Source organism: Aedes albopictus, chromosome 1, assembly GCF_035046485.1.
Source record: "Aedes albopictus strain Foshan chromosome 1, AalbF5, whole genome shotgun sequence".
Classification (NCBI taxonomy): Eukaryota; Metazoa; Arthropoda; class Insecta; order Diptera; family Culicidae; genus Aedes; species Aedes albopictus.
The window spans coordinates 176,356,865-176,380,201 of record NC_085136.1 but is presented as its reverse complement, the minus strand read 5'-3'; the positions used below and the strand labels follow the sequence as shown (position 1 = coordinate 176,380,201).

The following is a 23,337-nucleotide window of genomic DNA, read 5'->3' as shown; positions in this document are numbered from 1 at the left end:
GTCCATATACGCGTTATTTTGCAAAAAAAAAAGAAGCTTATTCCGGAGACAACATGTCACGACCACGTTCCGGCCATGATGGAAAACGTTTGGTTCACGGATGGGTCATGTGTCTCCAGTTATGAAATGCATTTGGAAAAACTAGTAACGCAAATTCGATTGAAAAATTATTTCATTTTCAATTATATTACATACGATATTGTTATGTTTTGGCTACTGGATTCAGTTAAAGATAGATCTATTTGAACAGCAAGTGTAGCACATATTATATTGCAGTGAATTACAGTTGATTCAATGATGTAAGCTTTGCAGCCAAATCAATGTTATGAATCGGATTTATCTAATGTGTAGAAAACATTCAAAACATTGGAAAAACACATCAGACTAGCGTTGACGTTTTTGTATCAGCTCATAAGTCAAAACCAGGGTCAAAACACATGGATCGATCGTGTCAATTTTTTTCAGTGTAGTAAAGAATTGATGCATTTTAGCATTTTCCAATCTCTCCGTGCACAACACAAACTTACTGCATTTCGGATTATCGAGGGTCACCACAAAAAATTATCTATAATCGAGTCTATACTTACCGTATCCGAATACACATTTCTGCTGTACAACAAATTATTTCTCAACATAAAAAACAAATCTGTCATGTTTCGCTGCGCCATTATTACAAGGCAAAGTTTCAAACAGTCCAGCGTGAATGTGTCACTGTGATATCATACACGCTCGTTAAAAACTACTCTATAGTGAGTAGTTTTCGACTCACTTCAATTTGCTAAAACTGTCAAAAGTGAGTAACATTCTGTTTAATTATCTGGAGTAAATATTTAGCTTTCTACGTTTGAAATAAATAAACTTTTACGGACAAACATATTATTATGTCGTTTTCGTTTTTGTGGCGGTGCTACACCGCTTCGTGCTACACTTTTCACTACAAAAACGAACATTTTCGGTGCAGTTGCATTGGTGTGTGTGAATTAAAACCAAAATATTTACAACTTTGCAAACGTTGATTGGTGGACACGGTGTACACCCGCTACACTCTCGAATTTTTGAGTGCTGCACTATCTTGAGCGGTGCAGAAAAAGTGCTACACCGGTGCAGCACGAAAATCAAAAACGAACACTTTCGGTGCAAAAGTGCTACACCGGTGTAGCTCCACCGCAAAAACGAAAACGACATTAAACAAATTTTGTTTTATTTTTGTTAGGAAACATAAATAAAAAGAAAACTAAACAAAATTCAGCCTAGTAGAGATCTACTAGACAGCTACTCGATTTCTAGTACCCTTGTCTAGTAGATTTCTATGAGATATCGACTAGAAAGCGGGCGAAATTGTTTTCGCCCGATTTCCCAGTGCCGAATATATCGACGAAAAATCAAACCGTCAAGCTTCGATCATTTTGACGTTTGCCTTTGCGCCGTGTGAGAGAAAGAGAACTTCATCTCACCTCTCACTCATTCAAAATTCGAACTAGGTTTGACAGTTCGATTTCATTGTTCCTTTTTGTTTGTTTGTCGTGGTCGTCCCGTCGGCTGTGCCCGTCGCTGCTACCAAAGAAGGAAAACAAAAACAAATTTTTTTTTTTTCTTTGAACTTGTCTTGACGACTGGCTAAGACCACTGGTTGGTCCATCTTGCCAACAAAAACAAAATGTTTGGGCCACGCGCAGTGCGTAATTAAATATAAGTGCAATAATTAAAGTGCCTCCGCGAATAAACGGGTGAAAAATAGTGGAAAATAGAAATCCCGTTTGGTTGCAGTGCGTTAGCAGAGAGTGATGAACGTTAAGGGGGGTGTATTGTGGCAAGAATCTGGCCCTCAAGTTGGAAGTGCTGATCACTGGACCGTTCCACGGTGGGACGAATGGCCAAAAACGTGAACTTTTTTCAGTAGCGTCTTTAAACGTGATTTTATCGGCATGGTGTCTTCGGATGAAAACTTTATAAAAATAGGGCGCGTCGAATGGCGTTTAATTTTTGTTCGCAACTTTGCCACAGGCGGCGCTGTAAAATCCAACTTTTTTGTTTGACGTTTTTTCAATATGGTGTCTTCGGCAAAGTTGTAGATATGCTCAATACAAATATCTTTGCCGAAGACACCAACCCTCTATCTCTACATTGCTTCAAGATACAGACGTATGTTATGAATGACCCCCCAAAAATCGTTTTATTCATATATTTCGAAAACGCGCAGTTTTAGAAAGTTGCAATGTTCTACAAAGTTGTGTAAAATGTCAAAAGAAACAGCTTTGTAGAAGTGAATAGGGTTCTAAAATGGCAATAGGGTTAGTTATGGCTTTTTTTAATTAAAAATAGCCGTTTTTCAAGGCTTAATAACTATCTTGGATGCAAATGGATGCAAATCAAACCCCACTAGGTTCAATATGTATTACTATTAGTTGAATATCCTGATGTTTTCGGTTGTATCCTCGAGTATCCTTAGCAGGGGTTCTTAATCTTACTAGAGCCTATTTTTGACGCTAAAACAATAATATCAGTTTTTGTATGTCATTTAGAACCCCATTATTTTCTGTGAAGTGATAAATATTAAGTATTCGCATAATTGTATGCTTTATTGCACCTATAAAAATCAATTATTATCGAATTATTATCATATTATTTTAAAAACACTGCATAGAAGTGAGCTAAACCAGTCGGTCATATGTATCCAAGTAATCTCACCAGCAAGCAAATACACATATTATTTTCAGCACGTATAATAACCGAACAAGCAGAAAGTCAACTCATATTAAATCACTACGTTTCTTATGTCGAATACCCAATTACTAATTTTCTAATTCACTTAAAGGCGTCAACAGGCATGAGATTTTTTCGATCGCTGTGAGAATGATCTAAATAAATCCTGCATGAATGCAAATAAGCTTTTGTATACAAAATGTTTTAATGATTTCTAGTTATCAAAAAAGTTGTGGATATGCACAACATCTTTGATGAAAAGTAAAGGTTCCTCTAATCAAAAATCATAAAAGTTGTTTTGGGTATGTGTTGGAATATTAGAACTAATTTAGAGAAGCTGTTTCACCCTTTTACTGGCTTAATCGAGAGTTACTTGTGCCATGTGTCCATTGACCTTCCAGTATAAATACACACACTCTCCCGCTTGTTCGGCATCTGTCAAATTCATGTTGTTTCCGATAGTTGAAAATGCACCTTTTCATTTCCACAAATCAATTTGTAGCTATGTGTGAAAGTTGGGAAAATAGATACGCAAATGATTTCAGGTTTTCTAGACTTGCTGTTTGTTCGGCTACTATACGTGCTGAAAAAGAATATGTATATTTCTGGCGTTCGTTTTGAATAGGTCGTATGTTGACTGTGGTTCCTACCCTGATTCGACCTATTCAAATTGAAAGCCAGATTTCCATTTATGTTTTGAACACACGAATAAAATTTGCTTGCTGGTGAGATCACTTGGATACATATGACCGTCTGGTTTAGCTCTCTTCTATTCAGTGTTTTATGAATAATATGACAATAACTCGATAATTATTGATTTTTGTAGGCGCAATAAAGCAAACAATTATGCGAATAGTTAATATTTATCACTTCACAGAAGATAATGGGGTTCTAAATGACATACAAAAACTGATATTATTTTTTTAGCGTCAAAAATAGGCTCTAGAAAGATTAAGAACCCCTGCTAAGGATACTCGAGGATACAACCGAAAACATCAGGATATTCAACTAATAGTAATACATATTGAACCTAGTGGGGTTTGATTTGCATCCATTTGCATCCAAGATAGTTATTAAGCCTTGAAAAACGGCTATTTTTAACTAAAAAATAGCCATAACTAACCCTATTGCCATTTTAGAACCCTATTCACTTCTACAAAGTTGTTTCTTTTGACATTTTACACAACTTTGTAGAACATTGCAACTTTCTAAAACTGCGCGTTTTCGAAATATATGAATAAAACGATTTTTGGGGGGTCATTCATAAAATACGTCTGTATCTTGAAGCAATGTAGAGATAGAGGGTTGGTGTCTTCGGCAAAGATATTTGTATTGAGCATATCTACAACTTTGCCGAAGACACCATATTGAAAAAACGTCAAACAAAAAAGTTGGATTTTACAGCGCCGCCTGTGGCAAAGTTGCGAACAAAAATTAAACGCCATTCGACGCGCCCTATTTTTATAAAATTTTCATCCGAAGACACCATGCCGATAAAATCACGTTTAAAGACGCTACTGAAAAAAGTTCACGTTTTGGGTCATTCGTCCCACTGTGCGTTCGCCATGAACAGCTTAGTTTAGTTTTGTTTCCTTGCCCTGATATAAAGTATATGTATACTGACAGGATACCGTATTCAATAAAATTACAATTACAAAAAAAAAACAGCTGCTATATTCATCATTCGTTGCCGAAGGACATCAACAACACATACTTCCGTAGTAGTATGCCCAAGAATGACTCCCGGATTGCTGGAGGCTCGAGGAACTCAACGGTTATCATCGATCTGTTCCCGCTCAGATTCCCGCAAAGAAGAGCGGTCATGATGGAGCGGGTCAAACACTAGAATAACGTGATCTCCGGCAAAGTTTGGTCAATTATGATCACCAGCGGAAGCAGTCTACACTGCAAGCAGTGACAGCGACAGCAATAGCACAACAACACTTCGCAGGAACAACACCAACAGCCTCCAACCAACCAATGATTCTCCGGATGGACGGACTTACAAGATCCGGGAGCAGCTCGGAGAAAAAAATGCAGCAGCAAAAATTGTGCCCGTCGTCTTCGGTCTTGTTTTGCGAGCCTGCTGATGTTGGCTCCGGGGGCTCCGAAGCAAATCCGGAAACACTCTGGAAATACCGAATTCAACAAACAGTTTTCAGCTGTTTTCACTAGAGGTTAGTATTTTATAATCTATACAATTTCCGATCATTACAATTCTTTCCCACAATCTCGCTGCAGGATCGTCCGAATCTGGTGCCACGTGATCGTTCATATTCTCGGCATCAAAAATTATCTCATGGGAATGCAACCACGCCCGAAAGACGATGAAGTTCCACCGCGTCAGCAGCCCGGGTTTTGGCCTGGACTGGCTACCGCCCGTCGGCTATCATGCAACGTGATGTCTCGGTCGGGTTGCAGCCTTACGATCGACCACCATTCTTTGCGATTCATTTGCTGCTGGCGCTGATGTGTAGCAGTTTGATGATAGGTTTGCTTACGACACTGATGGTTCCAGTCCAGTGTGAATTGTCACGGAATGGATCTGTTACCGATGGGCTCGTGGACAACTCCGCCGAATACGACGGTCGAAAACAGGGCGAAAAAGAAATTGGTCGGGAAGCCATCACCAGCGGAAGCAGCAGCAGCGGCAGCAATAGCCCAACAAGAAGCCCTTCAGGAACAACACCTACAGCCTCCGATAAATGATCCTCCGGATGAGCGGGACTTACCAGATCCGGGAGCAGCAGCCGTTGCGATGTGCAAGCCGTTCAGAAGGTAGACCCGATACGACGATCACATGCTGGTTTTGATTGTCTACATTATCCGTATCAGTTTTGACTACTTTTTCTACTTTCTTGTTAGGGTATGTCCATCAATTACGTAGACTCTTAGGTGGGACGGGGGGAGGGGTCTTGCCAAAGTCTACGCTTCATACAAATTTCGAAAATTTTGTACGGAGTCTACGAGGAAGGAGGGGGTTTTCTGAGATGGCCAATAGGAAGTCTAAGTAGTTTATCGACAGCGCCTTAAGCCTGGAACACATAGCGTCCATTCCGTCGAGGTTTGCGTTTTTTTTGACAGTTTTCCCATGGGAAATGTGTCAAACTACTGTCACGCAAACGCAAACGTATGCATTGTGTGGGGCACTTTATACTTTGCCTCCCTCTCTTCAACCATGATCTTTGTGTATATTGTGACGCAAGCACAATATTGCACTGCCCAAGAAGTTGATCAAATTTCCCAACCGAAGCGGGATTCGAACCCGCGGTCTCCGGATAGGCGGTCTACATCCTCATACGCTAGACTTATTGGAGACCCTATTAGTTTTGAATGAGATTCAAAAACTTCAAAATTTTAAGTTCAGGGTAATATTATTAATAAGAAGATTTTTGGCCCGAGACTGGTTCGCCTCCGGTAACTAGTATGAATTGCAACATTGATTTTTAAAAACTTATTCTTCTTTCTGACGTTACAACCTAACTGAGACGGAGTCCGAATCTCACCTTCCTAGTTATTATTAAGTTAGGGATTTGTAGGAATTATTCAAATCTGTTTCGAGATGCTACCGACTTTCACAAACGATTGAGAATATTTTTTTAAGTTAGTAGAATATATCCCAGATGACCTTTGTATTTCTGAGAATCCTTAGGGATTTTTAGGAATTATTCAAATATTTTCCGGGATGCTACTGACATTCACCAATGATTGAGATTATTTTTTTTTAATTCAACGAATATATCCCAGATGGCTGAGAATTTCTGTGAATCCTTAGGGATTATCAGGAATTATTTAAATATTTTCCGGGACGCTTTTAGCTCACACAAACGATTGAGAATATTTTCTTAAATTCGTAGGATACATCCAAGATGACTGTGAATTTCTGAGAATCCTTTGAGATTTTCGGGAATTATTTAAATATTTTCCGGCATGCTTTTGACTGACACAAATGATTGAGAATATTTTCTGAAATTTGTAGAATACATCCCAGATGACTGGGAATTTCTGAGAATCCTTAGGGATTTTCGCGAATTATTTAAATATTTTCCGGGATGCTTTTGACTCACACAAATAATTTAGAATATTTTCTTAAATTTGTAGAATACATCCCAGATGACTGGGAATTTCTGAGAATCCTTAGGGATTTTCGGGAATTATTTAAATATTTTCCGGGATGCTACTGACTTTCACCAATGATTGAGATTATTTTTTTTTAAATTCAACGAATATATCCCAGATGGCTGAGAATTTCTGTGAATCCTTAGGGATTATCAGGAATTATTTAAATATTTTCCGGGACGCTTTTAGCTCACACAAACGATGGAGAATATTTTCTTAAATTCGTAGAATACATCCAAGATGACTGTGAATTTCTGAGAATCCTTAGGGATTTTCGGGAATTGGGTTTTTAAATTAAGAAAAATGTATCGATATTTTGATTTTATACGAAAGAGCACCTTTTTCTGAGCCACTATGATTTTTTTCAGATTTTTAGAACTTTGTTTTGTTACCTAAAATCAATGCCAAAGAGATTTTTTGAAATCACCTTTTGACAGCTGGGTAACTGTTTGACAGCTCCACCCAGTACAAAATGCGACGAGGGGTGATCCGAAAAATCGTTCCCATACAAACTTCAAATTGATTTTTAAATAGGTTCCCGGGCATCAAAATTCATGAAAATTTGGATTTCGACTCAGTTTTGCATGCAGATTCAGAATATGAAATTATCTCAACACCACTAAAGAAGCCAATAATCTAAATATTTTCCGGGATGCTTTTGACTGACACAAATGATTGAGAATATTTTCTGAAATTTGTAGAATACATCCCAGATGACTGGGAATTTCTGAGAATCCTTAGGGATTTTCGGGAATTATTTAAATATTTTCCGGGATGCTTTTGACTGACACAAATGATTGAGAATATTTTCTGAAAATTGTAGAATTCATCCCAGATGACTGAGAACTTCTTAGAGTCCTTAGGGATTATCAGGTATTATTTAAATATTTTACGGGACGCTTTTGACTCGAACAAATGATTGAGAATATTTTCTGAAATTTGTAGAATACATCCCAGATGACTGGGAATTTCTGAGAATCCTTAGGGATTTTCGGGAATTATTTAAATATTTTCCGGGATGCTTTTGACTGACACAAATGATTGAGAATATTTTCTGAAATTTGTAGAATACATCCCAGATGACTGGGAATTTCTGAGAATCCTTAGGGATTTTCGGGAATTATTGAAATATTTTCCGGGATGCTTTTGACTCACACAAATGATTGAGAATATTTTCTGAAATTTGTAGAATACATCCCAGATGACTGGGAATTTCTGAGAATCCTTAGGGATTTTCGGGAATTATCTAAATATTTTCCGGGATGCTTTTGACTGACACAAATGATTGAGAATATTTTCTGAAATTTGTAGAATACATCCCAGATGACTGGGAATTTCTGAGAATCCTTAGGGATTTTCGGGAATTATTTAAATATTTTCCGGGATGCTTTTGACTGACACAAATGATTGAGAATATTTTCTGAAATTTGTAGAATACATCCCAGATAACTGAGAACTTCTGAGAGTCCTTAGGGATTATCAGGTATTATTTAAATATTTTACGGGACGCTTTTGACTCGAACAAATGATTGAGAATATTTTCTGAAATTTGTAGAATACATCCCAGATAACTGGGAATTTCTGAGAATCCTTAGGGATTTTCGGGAATCATCTAAATATTTTCCGGGATGCTTTTGACTGACACAAATGATTGAGAATATTTTCTGAAATTTGTAGAATACACTCCAGATGACTGGGAATTTCTGAGAATCCTTAGGGATTTTCGGGAATTATTTAAATATTTTCCGGGATGCTTTTGACTGACACAAATGATTGAGAATATTTTCTGAAATTTGTAGAATACATCCCAGATGACTGAGAACTTCTGAGAGTCCTTAGGGATTATCAGGTATTATTTAAATATTTTACGGGACGCTTTTGACTCGAACAAATGATTGAGAATATTTTCTGAAATTTGTAGAATACATCCCAGATAACTAGGAATTTCTGAGAATCCTTAGGGATTTTCGGGAATTATCTAAATATTTTCCGGGATGCTTTTGACTGACACAAATGACTGAGAATATTTTCTGAAATTTGTAGAATACACTCCAGATGACTGGGAATTTCTGAGAATCCTTAGGGATTTTCGGGAATTATTTAAATATTTTTCGGGATGCTTTTGACTCACACAAATAATTTAGAATATTTTCTTAAATTCGTAGGATACATCCCAGATGACTGGGAATTTCTGAGAATCCTTAGGGATTTTCGGGAACTATTTAAATATTTTCCGGGATGCTTTTGACTCACACAAATGATTGAGAATATTTTCTGAAATTTGTAGAATACATCCCAGATGACTGGGAATTTCTGAGAATCCTTAGGGATATTCGGGAATTATTTAAATATTTTCCGGGATGCTTTTGACTCACACAAATGATTGAGAATATTTTCTTAAATTCGTAAGATACATCCCAGATGACTGGGATCTTCTGAGAGTCCTTAGGGATTATCAGGTATTATTTAAATATTTTACGGGACGCTTTTGACTCGAACAAATGATTGAGAATATTTTCTTAAATTTGTAGAATACATCGCAGATAACTGGGAAATTCTGAGAGTCCTTAGGGATTATCAGGTATTATTTAAATATTTTCCGGGACGCTTTTAGCTCACACAAACGATTGAGAATATTTTCTTAAATTCGTAGGATACATCCCAGATTACTGGGAATTTCTGAGAATCCTTGGAGATTTCAGGAATTATTTAAATATTTTCCGGGATGCTTTTGACTCACACAAATGATTGAGAATATTTTCTTAAATTCGTAAGATACATCCCAGATGACTGGGAACTTCTGAGAGTCCTTAGGGATTATCAGGAATTATTTAAATATTTTACGGGAAGCTTTGACTCACACAAATGATTGAGAATATTTTCTGAAATTTGTAGAATACATCCCAGATGGCTAGGAATTTCCGAGAATCCTTAGGGATTTTCTAGAATTGTCTCAATATTTTCCGAGAAAAAATACTCGAGGAACTCCTTAAAGAATTTCCGAGGAACTTCTGGAAGAATGCCCGATTAACTTTTGGAGGAATACTCCAGGAGCTTTTGGAAGAATTCCCGAGGAACTTCTAGAAGAATTCCTAAGACACTTCTGGAAGAATCTCCGAGGAACTTCTGGAAGAATTTCCGAGAAACATCTGGAAGAATTCCAGAGGAACTTGTGGAAGAACTCCCGAGGAACTCCTGGAAAAAATCCTGAGCAACTTCTGGAAGAATTACTTAGGAACTTGTGGAAGATTATGTGGAAGAACTTGTGAAGGAATACCCAAGGAACTTCTGGAAGAATTCTCGAGGAGCTTTTGGAAGAATTCCCCGGGAACTCCTGAAAGAATTTATTTATTTATTTATTCAGTTTCGTCAAACAACGTAGACTAGTATATATACATACAGTTTTTGTTTCATTTCTTAAAGCTATAGTACATGTTGTTAAGAAAATACATATAAGAAAATATATAAATAGTGTATGCTGGTGGATGTGTGTATAATTTGTGCTTTTTAAATATTTTAAGTACTACTACTGATGTTATTTCTTATAGTGTTAAAATATTTCTTTAAATTATGCCGCGACATAGTTAAGTCAATAGTTTCACAGTGTTGATTATAAATGTTCATGATTTGATTCAAAGGTTCATTTTTGGCATAGTTTGTGCGACTATGGGTAGTTTTAAACAAGTGTCGATTACGCAATTGCCGTGAGGGTATGTAAAAGTTTAATTTTGATAAGATTTCAGTTGAATCAATTCGCTGCGAAACGATGTCGTTAACAAATAAAACCATTGCAGTTTCACGACGCTGTTTCAGTGTTTGAATATTGATAAGCCTACAGCGCGCTTCATAAGATGGAAGAGGAAATGTGGTCCAACCTAATTTTCGAAGAGCATATAATAGAAATTGCTTTTGTACTGATTCTGGTTAGATTCCTGAGGAATTTCTGGAAGAATTCCCGAGGAACTTCTGGAAGAATTCCCGAGGAACTTCTGGAAGAATTCCCGAGAAACATCTTGAAGAGTTCCTAAGGAGTTTTTGAAATAATTCCCGAGAAACTTCATTAAGAAATCCGGAAGAAAATCTGAAAGAATTTCCGAGGAACTTCTGCAAAAATTCCTGATAAACAACTGGAAGAATTTCCTAGGAACGTCTGAAAGAATTTCCGAGGAACTTCTGGAAGAATTCCCAAGAAACTTCTGGAAAAATTCCCGAGGAACTTCTGGAAGAATTTCTGATGAACTTCTGGAAGGATTCCCGAGGAACTTCTGGAAGAATTCCCGAGGTACTTCTGGAAAAATTCCCGAGAAACTTCTGGGAGGATTCCGGTGGAATATAACGAAGAATTCTGGAGGAACTTCTGGAAGAATTCCCGAGGAACTTCTGGAATAATTGCAGAGGAACTTCTGGAAGAATTCCCAACGAACTTCTGGAAGAATTCCCGAGGAAATTGTGGAAAAATCCTGAGGAACTTCTGGAAGAATTCCCGAGGAACTTCTGGAAGAATTCCCGAGGAACTTCTGGAAGCATTCCCGAGGAACTTCGGGAAGAATTTCCGAGGAACTTCTGGAAGTATTCCCAACAAACATCTGGAAGAATTCCCGATGAACTTCGGGAAGAATACCCGAGGAACTTCTGGAAGAATTCCCGAGGAACTTTTAGAAGAATTCCTGAGGAACTTCTAGAAGAATTCCTTTGGAACTTTTGAAAGAATTCCCGAGAAATTTCTGTAAGAATTCTCGACGAACTTCTGGAAGAATTCCCGAGGAGCTTTTGAAATAATTCTCGAGAAACTTCAGGAAGAAATCCGGAAGAAAATCTTGAAGAATTCCCGAGGAACTTCTGAAAGAATTCCTGATTAACAACTGGAAGAATTCCCGATGAACTTCGGGAAGAATACCCGAGGAACTTTTAGAAGAATTCCTGAGGAACTGCTAGAAGAATTCTTGAGGAACTTTTGAAAGAATTTCCGAGAAACTTCTGGAAGAATTTTCGAGGAACTTCTGGAAGAACTCCCGAGGAGCTTTTGAAATAATTCTCGAGAAAATTCTGGAAGTATTCCGGAGGAATATCTGGAAGAATTCCTGAGGAACTTGTGGAAGAATTCCCGAGGAAATTCTGGAAGAATTCCAGAGGAACGTCTGGAAGAATTCCCGAGGAATAGCTGGAAGAATTCCGGATAAACTTCTGGAAGAATTCCCGATTAACTTCTGGAAGAATTACCGAGAAACTTCTGGAAGCATTCCCGATGAGCTTCTGGAAGAATGTCCGAGGAACTTTTGGAAGAATTCCCCAGGAACTTTTAGAAGAATTTCTGAGGAACTTCTAGAAGAATTCCCGAGGAACTTTTGAAAGTATTCCCGAAAAACTTCTGGAAGAATTCTCGAGGAACTTCTGGAAGAATTCCCGAGGAACTTCTGGAAGAATTCCCGAGGAACTTCTGGAAGAATTCCCGAGGAACTTCTGCAAGAATTTCCGAGGAACTTTTGGAAGAATTCCCGAGGAACTTCTGGAAGAATTTCCGAGGAACTTCTGGAAGAATTTCCGAGGAACTTCTGGAAGAATTCCCGAGGAACTTTTAGAAGAATTTCCGAGGAACTTCTGGAAGAACTTCCGAGAAATTTCTGGAAGAACTTCCGAGGAACTTCTGGAAGAACTTCCGAGGAACTTCTGGAAGAACTTCCGAGGAACTTCTGGAAGAACTTCCGAGGAACTTCTGGAAGAATTTCCGAGGTACTTTGGAAGAATTCCCGAGGAACTTTTGGAAGAATTCCCGAGGTACTTCTGGAAGAATACCCGAGGAACTTCTGGAAGAATTCTCGTGGAACTTCTGAAAGAATTTCCGAGGTACTTCTGGAAGAATTCTCGAGGAACTTCTGGGAGAATTCCGTTGGAATATGAGAAATAATTCCCGAGGAACTTCTGGAAGAATTCCCGAGGAACTTCTGGAAGAATGCCCGAGGAACTTCTGGAAGGATTCCCGAGGTACTTCTGGAAGAATTCCCGAGGAACTTATGGAAAAATTGCGGAGGAATATGAGGAAGAATTCACAAGGAACTTCTTGGAGAATTCCGGAGGAATTTCTGAAAGAATTCCCGGGTAACATCTGGAAGAATTCCGGAGGAATATCTGGAAGAATTCACGAGGAACTTCTGGAAGAATTCCCGAGGAACTTCTGGAAGAATTCCCGAGGAACTTCTGGAAGAATTCCCGAGGAATTTCTGAATAAATTCCCGAGTTACTTTTGAAAGAATTCCCGGCCGGGAACAAACGTATTTTGCTTTTCCTAAGAATGGCAAGCTTTTTTTTTCTGGAATCCTAAGAATCATTTTGGTATACCCAAGAATCATATTCTGTCGAAATGCTCAGATATAAAAAGATTCTTTTTAATAATACCAGATCTCCAGTTTATTCGTGAAATCTTTATGTACATTTCCCCCTGTATCTCAAAGAATTACCAACTCTTCTCTCGAGACCCTCACGAAATGTTAAGATACTTTTAAGATACTCTTAATTCACCCAATATATTATTTTAAATAAATAAATAAATAATTAAAATAAAGTTTCTTGCAGGTTTTTTGCTTTTTTAATCATTGAGCACCAACATTTCAAAAGCTCGTAACCGTTTTTGTAAACAAGAGCAATCGCGCTATTGTTTACAAAAACAGTTACGTGCTTTTGAATTGTTGGTGCTGAAATCTCAAAATCAATACAAAAAAGAAGAAGAAACCCCGTTAAAACAGCTTGACAAGGGTTCGACGTTCTAGCTTGACATCAGGCTTACGTCAGTCTGATTCGTCGAACTTCAGCTCGCGTGTTCGAAGCCCGACAGCTTGACGCAAACGGTGCAGAATCGTTTGACATCAGACTGACCGTCAGTCTTACATCAGTCTGATGTCAAGCTCTGTAAGACTGACCGTAAGACTGATGTCAGACTTACGTCAGGCTTACGAAATGCACTGGGTTGAGGTAGACAAAAATGTTGCACTGGAGGATGATTTCTATGCGACTGGTAGTACATATCTGCTTAAGAACAAACGTCATGAAATCTCGCTTCAACATTGCATCAAAACTTCAAACGCACAAATCTCAAGAAACAAGCTTCATACAACAATGCATTTTGCGGTTTCTTTTTTCTGCCAGCTTACGCTGTGCGCGCGTTTTGTTTCTCGGTCGTTCACTTTTGCTACACTTCTCGCCGGTGCTATCTGTGCAGTTGGAATAGCATCAAATCGATACGCGAAATGACTGTTAATGTGATCAATACCGTCCAGTTTCGTTTTCCGCCGGGTAGTCCACCACCGACATGGGCGGAAATTGCAACGTTCTTGCAGCAGCTGGACATGGATTTAATGATGGTGGAATCCACCTACAAGACAGCCCAGGATCGATCGCTGTTTGTTAAATTTAAGTCCCTGGAGGCAATGAACGAGTCGTTGCATAAAAACGCGGAGCCCCGGCAATTCGCATATGCAAATGGAAAGTCAGTAGAAGTAAGAATGTCGATCGCGGGCGCTAACATTCAGTACGTCCGTGTGTTCGACCTACCACCGGAACTGCTGGATGATAGTTTGTCTTCGATACTCGGAGAGTTCGGAAGAGTGGAAAATGTGGTACGTGAAAAATTTCCGGCAGGCCTGGGCCTCGATCACGTTTACTCCGGAGTAAGAGGGGTATACATGGACGTGGCAAAGAAGATTCCACCATCGATAAGTGTCGACGGTAGAACTGGACGAATTTTTTACGAAGCTTTGAAGGACACTTGCTTTCTGTGTCAGGAATTGGGGCACCGGAGAAACTCATGCCCCCAGCGGCAGAGTCGGAACAAGAAGAAGAGTAAATCGCAAGTAACCTCTGGGCCCAGCTCGTATGCTGACATCGTCTCAGGAAAGGAAACGGTTGCAGAGAAACAGACGAACTTGGAAGTACTGGATGAGGATATCATTGAAGTTCTGGAGGAAGACGAAGACGAGGAATATATCGATCAGACGACGGAGGTGCCAGCAGTGGCGCAGGTGAAGCAAACCGTGGATGGTGTACGTGAGGAATCTGAAAAAGAACAGCGGCGTAAGAAAGGATTGGAAACATTGGAGGAGGTGGCCAAGGCTATCCATGAAGCGGTGCTGAACTCACAAGCCAGCCAACGGCGAGCCCAATTCGCGGCTTCAGGCTCTGGTTCAGGTTCCAGTTCTGGTTCCGGACCAAGAATGAAAGTGCCGCGTAGGACTCGCTATTGATTATGTTTCTATAGCTTTTAGAATAACAAATTTATATTGTTGACCAAGATTTGCGGCTCTGTAGAGTTTTTTAGTAAACAATCGAGCCTATACAAATAAACAAATTGAATAAAAAAAAAAAAAACAATGCATTTTATTATTCTGTTCTTGCTCACTTGTAATTCAAGAGCAAATTTTCAATACGTCCACACTTAGAAAATAGAACCGAACTCGGTTCAATTTCAACCGAGTTTTTATCTGCTGAACGCTCGGTTCCTCGCTCGGTTCAAAACTTTACAACCGAGTTTTCGGTAGACGTTCTTTGTCATAGAAACGTCAAACTTACCGAAAAAACTCGGTCGAAAAGTCTGATTCAACCGAACATTCAGTACAATTTATTATTACCGAGAGCTGTCAAACCAAACGAATTTCGGTTCTTTTTATTAGTCCTGCATTTCATTCATAGTAATTTCCAAGGTAATTTCAGCATAAAGAATAAAAACAAATTCATAATTGGAGAAAACAATGATTTATTACTTGCTCCCAATGTTTAAAACACACCTATTTTTAAATACAATTTTGCACATATTTTGTTTGTTCGTACATGCCGCAGATTGGATGAGCAACCAACGGGTAAAGCTTCATCTGGTGAAAAAACTTACATGCCATTTCCTATGCGGTTTCTAAAAAAGCTTGGGAATTACGTTGTTGCTGGTTCGTCTGTGGCCTTTTTCTGGAGATTGTTCGTGAGCTGAAAACACACGTCTTCAATCAATATAGATGTTATAAAAATATAATAAAAACAAATTTTCTCACCTATTTCCTCTGCGATTGTAATTTACGATCCGAATGCAAGGACCTTCACTTCAGAAACAAACATGGCCGATTGGTTTGCGTAGTCAAACCAAGTGCGCAACCGACTTTTCGGTTGAAGTATCCGACGTGAAGTTCACCGCATTTGACGTTTGAACAATGCTTGGTGTTTTGTTTTGCCTCGATTTACCGAGTTTTCTCGGTATGTTCTACCGAACTCGTACCTTTTGCTGCTTCACCGATGGTTTCGGTTCAACTGACAATCAAATAGATGAAAGTATACCGAAAATCTGTTGCCTTTCAAAACATCAGGAGCAAAACGACATTTTGAAGCGATCTTTTCGGTTCCCCATTATAAACCGATGCTGGTCGGTAGAAAAATGAACCGAGTTCGGTAATATTTTTTAAGTGTGTCCTAAGTAACATTTTGGTTTTATCGAGAAAATCGATATCAAAGTTTTGGTTTTCATTTTCAATTCCAATTTAACAACCAAACCGAAATCAATATAATGAATACTCGCAAACGACATCAGATAACAGCATTTATTGCTTCTCAATGCGAGATATGGATAAAGTTCAAAGAAACATTAGTTTTTTGCATTAAAACAATTCTACGTCGTTTAGTGCCAGAAAACATAAATAGGACATTTTGTTAAGTCCTTCTGAAACATCTCGGTTACTTTCGTCGGGTGCGTTACGTTGCGTTACGCGAATTTATGTTGCTTTCGTCGGTGTGTTTACGTCATGTTGCCAGCTGTCATGTTGGTTAAGTCATGTTACTTACGTCGTTGTGTTACTTACGTCGTCCGGAAGCATTCATGAATAAGCTCCTGAAGGAATTGCTGGAGAAATCTAAGAAGGAATCCTCGAAAGAATTCCTGGAAAAATTCCCGAAGAAATTCCTGGAACAATCCTCGAAAGAATTCCTGGAGGAATCCCTGGAGAATTTCCTGGAGGAATCCCTGGAGGATTTCCTGGAGCAATCCCTGGAGGAATTCCTGGAGGAATTCCTGGTGGAATTCCTGGAGAAATCCTTGGAGGAGTTCCTAAGGAATTGCTGGAGGAATCCCTAGAGAAATTCCTGGAGGAATCCCTAGAGGAATTCCTAAAGGAATCCCTAGAGGTGTAACAATCCGTTCCGTTTCGCCAAGATAACGGCTTAAGCGCCACCTTCAAAACGAAGGACCGTTACCTCTGATAATATCCCGGCATGAGAACTCCTGCTCAGGGCAGGCCTCACAGTTCAGTAGGAACCTCTTCTTACCAATGCGATCCCAAACGACGCGACTCAAACAAACCAAATCAATCCAAAATTCTGAAAAATGAAATTAAAATGTTGTTGCTAATTTATTTGGAAGCTCTCAAATACTGAGCGGTAGTGAAAGGGTTAATTCGGAGCTCTATCCAATTCGGTGATGATCTGCAAATAACGGCCACGGTCTGGTAGAATGTTTTTATTATGAATTCAATTGGAAATCAAAAAACTTTTTTTGAGAAAAATATTTTTGCTAATTTTGAGTTGTTCTGCTATTCTGCTATTCTGCTATTATCAACGCATCCCCTGGCTTTCGCCCATCTGCGTTGTCTTTTCACTAGGCAATACGTCTACTAATTGATGCTTATGGGCTTGCCGGACCAAGTCATGTAGCTAAGCCAAACACCCCACCTACAACTGTTGGATAGGCACCATTGTCCCGCCCACTGGTCTTTTACAGCTAGTTGTAGATGCATGTGTGCGTGTAAGTATTGGTGTATGTGTGTTAGTGTTGGTGTATTGTAGGCGCCAACTCGTTCTAATCCACTCTGATTGCTATCGCCCTATTGAACCATTACCCTTAAATCTGGTAATCTATGAAATAGAATGAGTTAAGCGCCTGTACATAATAGTCAATTAATCAAACAAGGAATATTAGTATTAAAGTGCAGATACAATGAAGCAACGCCCCGGACCTCGAGAGCACAAACCCCAAGAACCAAATGACAGGCTGCGCGAACAGTCGATCGACTAGCCATCACCAGTGAATAACCAATCGAGCAAACCCTCCAGCACAAACCACCACCAGCTCTTCCGACCTGCGCCCAACAGATCCGAGGCACAGCCCAGCCATAGCTTCACCTTAAAACCAAAATGTAGATTGCAGAGCAAATACTTCCCAAATAACCACGCAGCTCGGGCCGCAAATCACGCACAACACGTCACACATAAGACAAACACTACCCCGCCCGTACAACCGAAACCGATCTAGGGTAGAGAAGGGTCTCTTTCCACTCCAACCCGGACTCAACTGCATCCACAGGGTAGCGCACCCCACACACACTGCACTCATGCATCCACCACGACCCGAGCCGCACGGTCACCTGGGTTGCTTCTATCTGCATGACCTCACCCAACCCGTAACGCAGAGTTTAAATCCCTCTCTTGCATTACAAAGCAGTCCCTCTTCCCAAAGTTTGTGCGTGGTATAAATGAGATTATAAAGCTGAAGAAATCGTCACCAACACAACCGCCAACAATGACCACTCAATGGTGTCGGCAGAATCAATGACGACCCCCTCAGTCCCAAACCCAATTATCCTACACTACCCAAGTAACCACTCTGTTGAAGCCGTAAGCACCGCACGCACAAAGCACACACACACCGACACGCACCGCCTAAACAAACCACCTAGGCCGAACACAAGCGAAAAGCGGCGCCACCACTGTTGAACCACGACTATACCAGTAGGTATAATCGCAATTCAGCAATCGTAGATCCATTCCCCACTCCTACTCAGCCCTGACGATCCATAGCAATGCTTGTCAATATATACACCCCACACACGCAACCCCAACAACCCGACAGTATGGTCACTTGAGTATCCCTGGGATTTTGATTACATGATGGTCAGGGATCACAGCCATCAAAACGTTCCACACTTTGCCAGGGCTTGCGACCTGTAACCATGTTGATTTCCGCTATGGGAAACCATGATGGCTAGCGGTGTTATTTTTGCTAATTTTGAGTTGTTTACAACATACATCGGAAGTGACGTATATGATAATGCATCATTGAACGCACACAGCGCACCCCACCCGGTACTGAAAAAAAGTGTCGCTAGTCGAAAAGTGTCGCTAGTCAAAACGTCGCTATTCGGTTTGGTGCTGGCGCCATAATACTAAGCTCGAAGTAATCAAAATTTTATTTAAAAACCAAGAAAACGAAAAAAAAACTATTAAAAAGGCAAATTTAATGAGTTTTACAAGTTCTCATTTCAGTCAGTTTCGATTCCATAGAACGATTCTGAATCAAATACAACTGGCTACTGACCGTGTGACGTCACATTCGAGCTCATTCAATTCTCATCAAAAAACTCTTCTTTATACGTTGCGCAATCGTATCTTACAGCTAGGTCTGACCTTGAATTTTCCGTCGATACGCTGCTCCACGTCGTTCGCAGTCGAGCAGTCTCTCGAAGCCGAGCCACAATATGACGAACCAGCCAGTAATGGAAAACAGTGAGAAATGCAGCTGAGCAGACACAAACGCAAAGCTAACTTACTCGTGAACAACAGAAGCCTGAATATATTCGCACTTCCTTCACTCGCGAGCTAACGAAGCTGGTCGCACTCGTGATTGATTCGCGAAGCAGCTCTGAACATTTTTCATTTTTGTGAAAAAAAATCGGAATTACACGGCCGACACCTTTACTTTTCAGGAACAATGAAGCACAAAACACTACTATCTGATGGATAATTACTTGTTTTGCTATTAAAATCGCACTAAAATACAATTCCTGCATCTCCACTTGTTCTTCGCGAATAAAAGTTCATGAGTGTTTTTGTTTTTGTTTTGCTTCATATTCATGAATCAAGCGGGTGCGAATAAACTCACACAAGGCTTACTCTCGGCACCGTGAGTAAACCGTTTGTTGGTTTTCCACTCGCGAGTTGATTCACGATGAGAGTGTTTCCATCTCTGCCTCCAACGTAGTCCGATGAGCCAACTCGTGCGTGGGTAGGGGTGAGGTAGAGGTGTCCTCACGCTTGGTGGAGATTCGAGCAGGTTCTGCGAAGCTCGGTACCACACGTCTTGGCGCGACGAGTTCGGGTTTCTCGGCTCACCGTATTCACCACACTCGAGCGCGAAGTGGTCGACTATCAAACGGAAGCTCGCAGTACCACAGGTGGTTCCGGTCTCGGCTGCACTCGGGAAAAATCCAGCTAGGATAAGCCCTAGATAAACCGCCCACGTTAGATGGGCAAGGCCTGTTTAACGTGGTCACAATTATTTCTCACTCGCTTTTGGGTCAAATGGCTCACCAGCTTACCTGATTCTAACCCTTAACTTTCACAAATTTCAGGCTTTCTCAACGATTTTGCTAACCAACTCACTAAATTTACTAAATGTTAAAAATAACTTCAAATTATTTGGAACTATTACATAAAATCCGCGCACTTACTTCGAATTTAGCACTGTATGCACCAACTTTAATTATTTTTCCAACTTTTTTTTCAAAAACTCGGTTGCCTTTAACACTCCACCAGAAAAGATAAATTGATCGCGCGACGAGTTGGATCGAGCTATTTATTAACTCGCAGTAACTACCTTTTTCTATAGTGCCTTTGTGTTCTTTTGAGATCAGTCGTAGAGAGTAATTTTCCACTGGTTTTTTTAATCTACGCATCAGGGAATTTTCCTATATGGAAATTTCCATCACTTACCGTTTTTGAATTTATTTGGTTCATTCGCCTTAATGTAGGCTATTTTATTTACATTCACGCAGAAAAAAGCATGGTAAAATCAAAAATATTCCAGGTAAACTCAAATAAATTGTCAATTTGTTCTGGCAACAAAAATAAAACTGTTTGAAGCAAATAGAACGTCACATTTGAAGCAAATTCAATCCATTTTTGAAACAAACATGTATCTTCTGACTGGTTATGTTAGAAACAAATGTAAATTTTTTTTGTTTTTTTTTGTGGCAGGTCGGCCTACGGAAATATTTGTTTTCCAATTATATTTACAAAATTAATTCCTTCTCTAGGAAAATCCACTTCCCGCGTCCCGCGTGGCACTTTCAATGCCAACATCATGTAGATAACATACGCTCCCGAAATCAATGGGATTTCGTGGAAACTTTTGGTGAAACTTGCCTTTTTTGCAAGAGGAAAACTTGTTTGGTGATGCAGCTGGAACTTGAGAGTTTTGTTTATGTTCTCGACGGCGGATCGGGGGGCTCTTCAATGGGTATTGTAGAAATCAATATGTAATTGAGTTTGTTTTAAAAATTAATATTTTAGTTTTAAATATTTTATCAGTTTACTGAATAAACATGAATATTTTTGTTTCAAACGAACGAAATTTGTCTCCGTGTTACTCGAAACGCGATATCAAGCTAGAGTCCCTATAATTAGAGTCTGGCGGACTGTCACTTTCGACCAGAGCCAATCGAGCATGACGTCATAGTGTCCTCACCGATAAATGCTACACCGTGACGTCATGCTCGATTGGCTCCGATCGAAATCTTCTAAAACGTAGGTGCTTGTTCCTATTCTTTCCTTTACCCGAGCCTTAGAGAATTTGTTGCCGAATTTACCCACGTAGTCCTTAGCCTTATCTGACAGGTGAGTATTTTTACGATAGACGATGTCTCCCTGATTAAACTGATGTCGCGCATTAGAACGAAGATTGTATGGACGGGAATATCGTTCGTATGCTCGATGCAGATTCATTCGGACGACCTCGTAAAGTTTCTTTATGTCTTCACTCACCCTTGTAGGGTCGTATTCTACATCTGGAGCCAGTTTCCTGAGGTGATCGTACTCGCTGCCATTGCTCACCATGTGACGACCAAAATTGATGAAATAAGGGCTGAATCCAGTGCTCTCATGTACGCTTGTCCTTATTGCCATGGCGATATTAGGGATCGAATCATCCCAATTTTTGTGAGAGAGCTGTTTGTTAAGAGCACACCTTATGGCCGTGACGATCACGCGCGGTTAACGCGCTCCGTGGGATTTGGAGCGGGATGGTAGACGGGCAATAACCAATGGGTTACCTTGTACTTTCCAAGCAGTTTGAGGAATTGGTTCGATTTGAATACTTGCGCGTTATCCGATATCAGTGTAGAGGGTGCACCGAACAATGTAAACACCATAGTTTCAAGGAATAAGCATACTGCGGGAGCGGTTGCGTTTCTCATACACTGTGTGAGAACAAACTTTGAAAAAAAATCGCTCACAACTAAGACCCACACGTTTCCGTGCTTTGTCCTCGGATAAGGACCAAGGAAGTCCACCGAAATTACTTCCCACGGCCTTGAACACTCCTTAGGCTTTCCGCATGGGGGCCGAACGTTTATATTAGGTGTCTTCGACTCTCGGCAAACCTCACAAGCGTGGCAAAATCTTTTGATGTCACTGGACATTCTGGGCCAATAGAAACGTTCGCGGACTTTACAGAGCGTTTTTAGGTATCCAAAGTGTGCTTCCTCATGAATATCCTTCACAACCTTTTGCCGTTCGCATAGAGGAACGACATATTTCCAGCGAAACACGGGATCTTCGGCTACAGTCCCGTTTGTGATAAACTTGTAGACTTTATCCTCTATGATCTTGAAATCTTTATATTTTTCCGGACACCGTTCAATCTGCGACTTAAGTCCATCCACGTAGGGATCCCATCCTAAAACATCTACTATTTCAACTCCTCGAGAAAGGGCATCGGCTGGTATGTTTTCAGCACCCTACTTGTATTCCAACGTAAGGTCATATTTCGCGAGCTTCAGTGCCCACCGAGCAATACGAGGCGACTTTGACTCGATAGACATAGTGCGTAAGAACGTCAAGCTCATCGCATCCGTTTGTTTAACAAACCTGGTGCCTTCAACAAAATGTTTAAAATTCTCTATGCTGAGTAAGACGGCCAGGCACTCGCGCTCAGTTGCACTGTACCGACGCTGAGTGCTTGAGAGCTTTTTCGAAAAGTATGCTATCGTTCGCCGTTCTCCTCCTTGAATTTGCACTAATACTGCTCCAATTGCTATGTCCGAACTATCAGTCTCGATAATAAAGGGCACCCCAAAATCGGGATTAGCCAAAACTTGTGCGGAGATGAGGGCTTCCTTCAACTTCCGAAACGCTGCATCGGCTTCTTTTGTCCAAACGAACTGTTTGCGACCCTTTTTCAGCAGATTGGTAATCGGTGTAGTTATTTCGGAATAATTCCGAATAAATTTCTGGTAAAAACCAGCAAGACCTAAAAGGCGTCGTATATCTTTAACTGTTTTGGGTTGTGCGTAATCAACAACTGGTTGTATTTTAGATGCATCCATCGAAAGTCCGCCCTCTGATAGAACATATCCTAAGTACCGAATTTGCTGTTGGCAGAACTTCGATTTCTGAAGAATTATTGTAAGCCCTGCTTGTTTAAGGCGCTGGGCAACAATTCAAATCAGCTGGCAATGATGCTCGAACGACCTAGACGTGATTATTATATCATTCAGATAT

The 23,337-nt window shown here is 40.0% G+C and overlaps 2 protein-coding genes across 3 annotated transcripts in view; one reads left to right on the top strand and one right to left on the bottom strand.

Annotated features, from left to right (window-relative positions):
- The window catches only part of LOC109426538 (syntaxin-16), a 112,181-nt gene extending 111,373 nt beyond the window's left edge, over positions 1 to 808 (bottom strand). Inside the window, exon 1 of one of the 2 annotated variants that reach the window (XM_062845875.1) lies at positions 588 to 808. In XM_062845875.1, coding sequence (XP_062701859.1) covers positions 588 to 668 — 81 coding nt within the window. In that variant the 5' untranslated portion in view covers positions 669 to 808. The remainder of the gene's footprint in view (positions 1 to 587) is intronic. The other variant, XM_062845874.1, reaches the window with a different exon arrangement.
- A 152-nt stretch (positions 809 to 960) lies between these two features.
- Positions 961 to 22,801, top strand: LOC134285313 (uncharacterized). The gene is made up of 2 exons (XM_062845878.1): positions 961 to 4,880; positions 4,945 to 22,801. The coding sequence occupies exon 2, from the start codon at positions 14,064 to 14,066 to the stop codon at positions 15,054 to 15,056; it is 993 nt and encodes a 330-aa protein (XP_062701862.1). The 5' UTR covers positions 961 to 4,880; positions 4,945 to 14,063; the 3' UTR covers positions 15,057 to 22,801.
- Positions 22,802 to 23,337: the final 536 nt, after the last annotated feature.